Consider the following 10,604-nt stretch of genomic DNA (forward strand, 5'->3'; position numbering starts at 1 on the left):
GTTTCTATAAGCCCTAATTAAATTAACAAATGAAACTATTTTCGAATATCCACCCGGCGCATAAGCAGCAGGTGTATTTTGTCGTTTCGCTCGACTATTCGCATTCCGGAGCTTTATCGATTTAAAAGTGCTTTCCATGAAAAACCAACTCTTCAACTTAAAGTTGCTGAATATAATAATTTTGGTTTTTTGTAAAATAATTTTTCTTTAAGAAAAAAGTGTGAGAAAATTGGCTCCAGTAACTGTATTACTTAGAAATTACGTAAATTGTGTTCACTGTAGTGTTTCAGAATGAAGCTATGCCACTGATAATTCTGTTTACTTTTCGTTCATTTAAAGCAGTTTGTTGTCCGACTAAAATAGGTACTAATTAATTAAGTGAAGTGCTCTGTTGTTTTTGTTCGACTTCACAATTTAGTGAGATATTTTTTTTGCTTTCACACGAGATACTTCCTTCAGATTATTTCAATCACAGCGGCGCTCTTTATTTTGATTCTAATTTCTTTTCTAAATTACTATTTACTACCGTTTAAATTACTCAACTAATCATTCTTTACTCTGAAATACAGACCATTTAAACTTTCGGAGGTAGTCGCGAAGGTTAACAAACCTTGTATGTTTTTAAATAAAGCGAATTTTAAGTATTCGGATGCAAGTCAATGTCCCCGTATCTTTAGTATATAGGATATGGGATTGGATTTAGAGAAAAGTTTTTTGTGACACACAAATGTGTTGTTTCTATACATATCCATGTTTTTTACTGGAAGTTCCAGTCAAATGCTTAGTCCTTGACATGGGCTTAAGCAAATGCTTCATTTGTTAGTTTATAAAAAGTTATCAAGAACAACAAAAAATCCGGTTTCTTGCTACTTTGTGTAAATTGATTTTTAGTTTCTTATATGCGTTTAAAATCTACTAAAAATACTTTAGTAGGTCGATTTATATACTTTTTTTTCATCGTTTCAGTCCATACAAGTCCACTTCATTGGCTAGACCTTTCCAATCTATGAGTAATGTACCAAATTACTCACGCTTAGACGGTTTGTCAATCGGAGAATTGTATTATTATCTATCGGCTCCGTACGAAATAACAGTGTTGCGACATTTATTACATGTTAATTCTAAATATATCATGTACATATGTCTTCAATTTATCTTTTGATACGTATGTATAATATATTTCAGTAAATTATATTATATATTTAGGTTTCGGAATAAGTATAATAGGCTTTTTCAGCTGCAAGATGTCTATTGCTGTAAATAGCTCTCTCCTCCAAATATTTCCGATTAGAAGCGGCCTGCATCTAGTGTTTTTCGTTGACCTTAATAATGAACTCCAAATATACTAGATGCAACCTTTAATTCTTAATCGTCAATTATTTTTAAGTCTTTTTTTTTTATATACAGGCTCGCCACGAAGTACCTGGATAAAGAGCTAGCGGGTAGAATACAACAGCTACAACTCCTCGGCAGAGATATGCGCTCTGAAGTGAGAGATTCACTGTGGGCTCAGGTAGATATATATAAACAATTAATTGTGCAGTATAAGAAAGTAAGATAAAGATAGGTACCTTCCATTCGTCTACCTTCGACACACAACCTTTTTATATTCAGTCATTACTATGTGTCTGCCATATAATAATCTATAAACAGGTTTAAACAAATTATTGTTTTTTTTTCCAAAAACAAATAGTCACTGTAGTTATTTTCACACGTGTTAAATACGTAGCCATACAATAATTGTATTTTTTTCGTGAGAAGCAATGGTGTCCCTGAAACCCGAACCCCAAGATTCAAGGCGCGAGAATGTATGGCTTCAGCTGCTGATGGGGCATTACGTGACCAGAGGCAACATTATGAAGAATATAAATTAAGACGCCATTTTATGTTCATTCTTCAAATTGGACAGTTAGATTTGTTAGGATTTAAGATTTAAATTTGCGACAGAGTCGTTTTTAAACCAGACAACCCAACTCATCGAGAAATTCCAGCAGACCCTTAATGTCACCGGAATCTCGGGGAAGCTGCTTAGTGATACGAGATGAGTAGCCCTGAAGGATGTAGGATGCTACCCCCGTACACAGAAGTAGTCCGTGAGCAGCAGTCACAAGGATATTATAAAATAGAAAGTTTTATCAAGGGGTACGACAACCTAAAGATTGTGAAGCGCTCATAATAACTTTATATTACATAGTTTAGACATTTTATAACTTAAAAGTTAAAAACTTACTGAAAGACGATTTTAAAGAAATTAAGAGTTTATAGATTGCTTTCTAATACATTTTAATAACGTATTATTTATTACGTAAAACTTAAAATTCTTACATAAAAATAGTGTTCGGCACATGATAAATACATAAAACAAAATTTCCTGTCTAAATTTCGTCTTAGAAAAGTTAACAAATACGTCACGAATCTGAGTGTATGAATGTATAAAAATAAAAAATTTCCACAAGATACCTTAAAACGTTCCTTTTCTTAGTGTTAAATCTAAAATTAAATGTGTATCATTAAATGAGTTTTAGCTGATAGAAATGTGAGGAACTTGGTTTGTTAACTCATTGACATGTTTTATATTTTAATATCAAAATTATTAAATTTAATTTAAAAAGAAAAAGCAGTTGTCGGGTTTCTAGCCGGCGTTCTTCTCAGCTGATTAGCAATCGTAGCCGACGGTAGCTTACTACTTAGGATGTTAATTGACGATTTCAAAGTGCGTGTAAATGATTACCTAAATAAAAATATTTAGAGTTCTGTGCATGGTGCAGGTGGAGGCGGAGATCCTGCTGCAGCGGCACAAAACGTTGGTGCGCGTGTGCCGCGGGCTGTCGCCGCGCCCACCGCGGCCCCCGCCTGCCTCGCGACCGCGCACCGTGCGCGTGCGACGCTCGCCGCACCTCGGCCTCGGCATCTCAGTCACTGTTAGTACAAAAAGTATATAGTTCTTTCCAAAAAAGTACTTCTAACCAAGAATGTCAACACATAACATATGACTTCCGTTGCAAGAAAATAGTTAAAAACGTTATACAAAAAAATAAAAATCCAAATATACAATAAGAAATGTGATAAAATGTAATAAAATAAAACTCAAATGTGATATATAATGTATTATAGAAAATAAGTAAAAATGTAAAATAAAAATGTTAAATGAAAAATGTAATAAGAAAAGAGGAAAGAAAGATAGATGAACAGAGCAAAAGGGTAAGAAAGTAGAAATGTAGCATGAAAGATAGATAACAGACCGAAAGAGAAAGTAAAATATGAAAGAGAGAAAAAATCATGTGAAAAATTAAATTGCAAATAAAGTCCCTGTCCCACCATAAATAGGGGTACGAGAGGCCCCCAATAGCGGGGGTCTTTATAAAAAAAAAAACACGACTTCCTCTATTATACACTAGATGGCGCTGTTTGTATTTTACATCACGCTATCGTATGTTACTTAAGTAACAAGGACAAATTTGCTAACCATGTCGTTCAAAAACAAGCTTAGGTCTCCACGCGAGAATCTTCTATCCATCGAACTTTACTACTTTAATATAGGTCTTAGGTTAAGCGCACTCTGCGCCCTTGCTGCCCCTAACCCGCATTTTCTGCATATGCCACTTGGAAAGCAGTAAGAGTCCCAAAAATACATTTGCATTTCATTCATAAGGGATATTTGAAATTCTTTTTCACAGATTTTCTCATTGAACGCTCACACGAAAACTCTCATTTTCAGGGCCTAACATTACAACCACACAATGAGATTTAATTATTTGAAAAGATCACGGGAAGGACAAGGATCTTACAATTGTTTATATATACTAATAGTACCAAAGAAATCACTTTTCTATTATCTCAGACTGTTTATTGCGTATCTCCTAACGCCGTTACCCAATCCTGCTTACAATATTAAATTAGTGTCAAGACCGCTTATTCTCGTATCTAATTTATAAATATATATTTCATATAACCTTTTAGGCTCCGTATATTGTGGCAGCCCTACTTACAAAGGATATTGATTGAGACCCGGCACTGCGTTGATAGCAATTGTAGATACGTTCGACTGTGTCATCGGAATAATGTATTACTTCCTGCATGCAAATATCTTCATTAACATAAGTGCTCTGCCACTTTTCTACGAAGACTGACATTAAATTATTTATGCATTATCAATGATATACATTAAAATGGATTCGTTGGATTCTGCTGGTATTGTCGGTTGATACATAAATATATATATTATAAATTTGTTGTGGATAACAGCTATTGTGAATTACATGCAATATATATGCAACCGTATAAAGTCACAACTACTCACTTAGCCATAAACGTGAAAACTGTGATGATTACTGAACGTAGTGATCCAATACCTTTTTTTCCCATGACCTATTGTCACTCATTAAGAAAACTCTCTATGTAACTTAAAACATAAAATATATTTTACTATTGTTTATTTCTTTAAATAAATTTGAGTGTTGTATGTACAGGGCGGCCGCGAACATGGGGTACCGATCTTAATATCGGAGCTGGAGGCGGGCGGGCCGGCCGCGCTCACCGGCGAACTTTATGTCGGCGACGCGATTCTCGCCATTAACGACGTCGATCTCACTCAGGTAACGGCGACAATTGATTCCATTAAGTTAGCAAGAAAAAAGCCTTTATAATACTCAACCATTCTATACGAGAAAAGCGAAAGAACTTAGAGAAGGCTTACGTAAATTATTACTACTTACGCTTAACCCACGGTAACAAGTACAAATGATCTAACCGTAAAGATCAAGGCCACCGTCAACTTTTATAATTTTGCTTTGATCAATAAGTATTGATATTTGGTGTCATCTTTTCCTACCGATTTATTTTTATTGCACGAGGTTCATTGCGTGGTTATGTATGTAAAAGTTTTAAGGAAATACAACCTGTAGAAAGTAATCACTTTGAAATATTTTATGAATCAAACAAAAAGTTATACATAAAGTTTAAAAGAATTTAACAAAAACGAAACTGATTTTTTTTTGGTTTAAAATAAAAAAAAGTGTGATGCCGTGCCCAGGCGTGTCATAAGGAGGCGGTTCAGGCGCTGCAAAGTGTGAAAGGCGACTGCGCTCTCTGCGTTCAGTTCATCGCCACGGACGACGACGACCGCTTATCGGAGCACAACTACAGGTATAATATGCGTTAGTTTAATGAACACTTAACTAGAATCGGTTAATTATAAAACATTGATTTTTGGCGGAATATGATTAAAAAATCGCTGGTCGATCGGTCACTGTTGCCTATTGCCTATTTTAGACAAGAATTGAGGGTTAGGGGTATCATAGGCCGCTACATATTATTCCCATTACTAGATTTAGAGGCTATGAAGCTCTTAGATCGCTAAGACGGGCGCTCCAACGACTAACTGACAGAGCTTAGGAGATGTCCTCGGTGTGACTGATCGTATCGATTTGATCGGTTACTATTGCTTGACTACCATTACTACCACATCGGAAAGCGTTGCATGTACGCAGTGTACTTGTGAGAATATGCTCTCTATGCGATGACACCAATGTCTACACGTTGTAGAAGGTAGATCGGATGTGGGATGAAGCGCGCCTTCACTATATATAATAAGACCGTGATGTGTATTTGTACATACAAACTGTACAAGTTATTTTTATAAATTAAAAGGATTTTAGTCAAAGTTTGCTGTAGAAACACAGTGGTGAAGAATTAAAGCTTACATCGAATATCACAGGTTCTATCTCCGATGGTGGTGTACTCAATATTAATAGAAAAACATCACCACCGCTAACTAAAGTAATGTATCGTAAAGAAATTGATATATTAGCGAAAAACCAATACAAACTATAGAATGCCAAATATTAAAACGGTTTATTTTAATAATTAGTACTTTATCTTTTTATTTATTGCTAAAGTATGAGTACATATTGGTTTTAATTTTTTACTTTATACTGATTTTATGTTTAATATATTGCTTACTCTATGTATACTCAGGTTTCCACTGTACCCCGAAGATGGCGAAGCGTTCGGAGAGGAGCCCGACGGTTCTGGGGCTACGCCCACTGCGCCTCGCACACCCGATTACAATAACAGGTTTGTTAAGCCGTTCAAACTTTAAGTGAATACGTACGCATGCATGAATTTTGCTTTAATCGATTTTGAAGATGTTTTGTTTTGATGTTTGAAAACCTAGCATTACAAATAATTTGCCATATTGAATTGATAAAAACAACTACAGAATTTTTTTTGCATACCTCCTTATGGTAGACAAAAAGATTACACCCCTGGCCCTCAATAGGGCTGCTGTATCTTTGGCAAGAGTGGTAGCCAGAGTAATAGCCGAGCAGGGTTTTGAATGATACTAGCAGTTTCCAATCTGACCTATTGGAAATTTATCGAGAAGGCCTTTGACCCACAGTGGACGTCTTAAGCCTGTAATGATGTAAAGAAAGCGTAAATGTGTATAGGTAAACTTAAAATCTTTCTATATTGAGTGTCATGATGTTGCAGGCCAGAGTCCGTAGTGGGTTCCGGCAGCGAGTGTGGCTCAGCGCGTTATAGACCCTCGGCGCCCTACCCTGACTACAACTCTATCAATAACAATCTCTCCATCCTCGATATGGACGACGACTCCATCAAGATCGAGGCCAGGCTCGAGGTAAAGAAATCTTTCGTTAATCGCTTGCTCTAAATATGCTCGTAAACTTGCTCTTGAAACGATGACGCTTTGTAGCTGTAAAGTAAACTATAGTTGCTTATTTACGATAATTCGTAAATCTCTTTGACCAAAGTTTCCCAGACGTCTGTTATTAATAAATATTAAATATAATTATTAATTAAGATAGGTTTTAAATATCTTTGGCTAAGATTAAATTCCTTCAATTACAGGGTGTAAGATCAGATATATATCTTTTCTCTTAGAATGGCTATATTAATTCACAGTTTCGTTACTCTGTCTGTGCCCATGTTTGAAGAAGTGTTACATTTGCCTATACAACCCAAATTTTCGACGTTCGTGACCCTATCTACTTATGGAGTGTGTAGCGTTCAACTATGAATGCACTTTATATCAAATCAATGTCTTAAAACGTCTTTTTACAATGTCCAGATGGTGCGTCTAGAGGCGGAAAATAGCGGCGAAAGGCGGCGTGGTCCATACCAAGCTGTAGCTGGGAAATCCCCGGGAATATCGCCGGTGGCCTCTCCGTTGGGATCCCCCCGCGCTACTCGAGCCTCTCGTGCTTCTCGCACGGCTTCCTCCGCGTCACCCGCGTCGCCTCTGTCGACGCCCGTGCACGCGCGCCGCCTTTCGCTCAAAAAGAGGCGTAAACCACAAGTAGGATCACCAACATTATCACATCTGCCGATAGACGCTCACGGCAAAGCGCAGGCCTCGCTCAAAGATCGCCACGATAAACGGTTTTGCGCTGCGCGCATTCAGTGACTTCCTTAGACCTTAACTATGTCGTTTGTCTGCCTAGTGAGAGGCCTAATCAGGCCGCGTCTATTGGCTCACGGTTGCAACTTAAGAACCTATCGGTACCAATGGCCGTCGGCTGCATTAATGAGCTGCCACGCCCACTGCCACTTCAGACGTGTAAGTTTCTATTTAGGTCGATGACTTCGGTTAGATGAATTCCGCTTAAAAGTCAAAGTCGCTTACAAGTTATAACATTTAATCGATCAAATATTTTCATAGTGACATTTGAAAAAGGTACGATAGAAATCTTTAAAATTGATTTAAATTTGTTTGAAATTTTATGCAATATTTCTAATTCTCTAAATTTTTCGAGACGAAACAGCTTCTTGTCTAATGATACAGGACTATATCCAGGACTGGCGGACGAAGGGGACCTATTGCGCAGTGTCGGGGGATGCGCATTCGTCAGATGAACCTCACACGATAAGCGAATCGGCCGCACAGCCACCCGCCCATCCAAGTCTGCCACAACAGCCACCAGCTCTACCAGCGCAGATGCCCGCCCGCCCTGTGACCTCGCCACAACCACTGCCATCCACAGCACCCATAGAAGCTCCTCTAGTTATTATTAACAATACAGGTTAGCTTATTAACAATACATATTATTTACAGCTTACAAAATTTTAAATAGCTACCCAAGCAGGGTAGGACCAAGTACCCAAGTAGGATAGGCCTGTCACAATATTGGGTATATTGCAGTGAATATGTTGGTGATGGATTGAAATTTATGTGTTGAAATTGAATGGATTGGTTATTGGTGTCAAAAAAATATAGAAGGGGTTAATATATTGCTCTTTCGCTGTCAATTTATTTATGGTTATAATCTTTGAAAGTTTTTGCGGAGAAATAAGCCATTTATTGAAACCTTTAAAGCTTTTACATCTATAACCCATAACACTGTATATACGCTATGTGACCCCCGGGTTTTTTTGGGGTTTTTCTATAAGGACATATAAAGTGCGTTAACGAGAATTTAAAAAAAAATCTACTTTGGTCGAGCCGTTTTCGCGTTATGCCCTTAACAATTTATTTGGCAATTTCGTTTATTAATCAAAATAACTATTAATATAGTTATTTTGATTAATATACGAAATTTAGGAATATCCTTATTAAAGTTAAAATTATTTCGCAGCTGCTGTTCCACAGAACACTTCCGTTCAGTCTTTAGTATCAGAATCAGTACTTAAACCGTCACCACCGTCGCCGCCATCGCCACAATCACACCCAGCGCCCCCGCTTCCGTCAGCGCTAGATGTGCCTCCAAAGCAAGAGGATCCTGTCGCTCCGCTGGTTGACGTCGACATAGTAAAATCCGCCAAAACCAATGGCGAAACCAAGCCAAGGAGAGAGCCTAAAGGATTTCGGTAAAACATAATACCAATTTTTTTGCAATTTTGAACATACTTATTTTAGTATAAAGTACAATACTTTATTCGCAGGACAATTAGTGCGGTTGTGCACAAAATTAACCAAGTGCAAAAGAAAGAGGGTGGTAGAAAGAGTCACAATCTCTTTGTACTTGTGTCTGCCGATGTACTGCTATCGTTATCCTAATTACATACCAAGTGAAAGATTAAATTGTTATCAAAGGTAGAACACGCCTGTTACATAGAATACCAAAGGCAAGCCAATTGGTGTTTAGAAAATATAAACTTGCGAATGGTGAATGTTAACGAATCCTTATGTCATTAACCAGTGGGACTTTTTTTTGTTTGATTTGGTATATAAAATATACAACTGTGTATTAATATTGTCCTGCAAATAAACTATAGACTCTTCTTTTAATTGCTTTTATATAACCCTACAATTTAATTATGCAATTTTTTTAATTATAGAAAATATATCTATGTATCACAAGACTTTTTACTGTGTATCATAAAATAAATATCTTTTTTGTTAAATAATATTTTATGTACAACTATATGTATATATTTATATTTCGTGGGAAATTATCTCACGCTTTTATAAATATACAGGATAGGATCAGCTCGGCGTGTAACTGAAACCGCTCCGATGGTGAACGGGGTGGTCGAACGAGGCAAAATGGCGCCCCGTCTGTTGCCCGGACGCGGAGACCCGGACTTTGGCACGCCCGTCTGAACACGCTCACGCCACGGTACACCCCGAGCCTCTATCACTTGTAATAAAGAAATATTGTTAATGTCGTGCGGTTACATGATCTTTGAAAATTATTATGTTCGCTGCTAATCCTAGATTGATTTACAAAAATTAAGTTTAAAAATGTTACATGTATGTTACCACCTAGATAATAAAGAAATAACATTAAGTTTTCGGTTAAGTAATTTGTTCAAAATTAAATTCAACATTAAAGCCTTCAATGTGACGAGGTCAATTTAATGAGTGTATTAAGTGTTACAAGTTAAACGTTAAGTTTTACATCGCTGTAACGACAGTATTGGAAGCTTTAAAATTGTAACTAGTACCGATCTAACTTACACATTCCACATTAGTTTTAAAAATTTAGGTCAATTTTCGTGTAACCATTATTACATATATGTAATAATAATAAGAATTGAAGTTGATTATAATGAATACAGTAACAGTTCGTTTGCATTAAGAATGTAGTTAATTATCATCAACCAAACATAAAACCAACTAAATTGTTCCTAATTAACCGTTGAATTCTCAAGTATTCCTTCGTCACTGTCACTAGAGTAGACTAAACGGACTGTAATCTCTTATCTTGACCACTGTAACAATACTTGTGGAATTTGATATGAGATATTCGCATTATATATCGAGAAAACTAATCCGTAATTGAGTTGGTTGGAAAAAAAAACATACGTTCCGCGACGTTTGCACTTAAAGCCGTTAAAATTGACAGCACCGAACATCAGGCGAGTAGAAATAAACATAGATTTTTTACATACATGAATTACATATGTTGTAACAGTTTTATTGCCATAAATTCTATTAGCATAAAAACATCACGGATCAGAATGTTCTTTCACTAAATACAGCTTTGTCTGCTGTCACTAGATGTCAGCACAACTCTTTTGACACGAATATGACCAATAAATCTAAAAAGAAAACCTTAGCGATTGCTTTATCGTCCTTTGTATTCACAGTATAGACTGATCCGGCTAAGTGTGGTTCCAAAAATATTGCCTTAGCTTATTTC

General features: G+C 36.6%; 1 protein-coding gene across 2 annotated transcripts in view; it reads left to right on the forward strand.

Moving 5' to 3' along the window:
• LOC137930985 (uncharacterized) overlaps positions 1 to 9,974 on the forward strand; it is a 75,558-nt gene extending 65,584 nt beyond the window's left edge. Inside the window, exons 5-14 of one of the 2 annotated variants that reach the window (XM_068774365.1) lie at positions 1,408 to 1,513; positions 2,769 to 2,921; positions 4,470 to 4,595; positions 5,033 to 5,145; positions 5,977 to 6,075; positions 6,493 to 6,640; positions 7,091 to 7,318; positions 7,805 to 8,042; positions 8,595 to 8,826; positions 9,439 to 9,974. In XM_068774365.1, coding sequence (XP_068630466.1) covers positions 1,408 to 1,513; positions 2,769 to 2,921; positions 4,470 to 4,595; positions 5,033 to 5,145; positions 5,977 to 6,075; positions 6,493 to 6,640; positions 7,091 to 7,318; positions 7,805 to 8,042; positions 8,595 to 8,826; positions 9,439 to 9,562 — 1,567 coding nt within the window. In that variant the 3' untranslated portion in view covers positions 9,563 to 9,974. The remainder of the gene's footprint in view (positions 1 to 1,407; positions 1,514 to 2,768; positions 2,922 to 4,469; positions 4,596 to 5,032; positions 5,146 to 5,976; positions 6,076 to 6,492; positions 6,641 to 7,090; positions 7,319 to 7,804; positions 8,043 to 8,594; positions 8,827 to 9,438) is intronic. The other variant, XM_068774366.1, reaches the window with a different exon arrangement.
• The last annotated feature ends 630 nt before the right edge of the window (positions 9,975 to 10,604 follow it).

This window comes from Battus philenor, unplaced genomic scaffold (assembly GCF_028537555.1).
Source record: "Battus philenor isolate CCGP_79_NKW_IND1 unplaced genomic scaffold, ilBatPhil1.0.hap1 SCAF_7, whole genome shotgun sequence".
Classification (NCBI taxonomy): Eukaryota; Metazoa; Arthropoda; class Insecta; order Lepidoptera; family Papilionidae; genus Battus; species Battus philenor.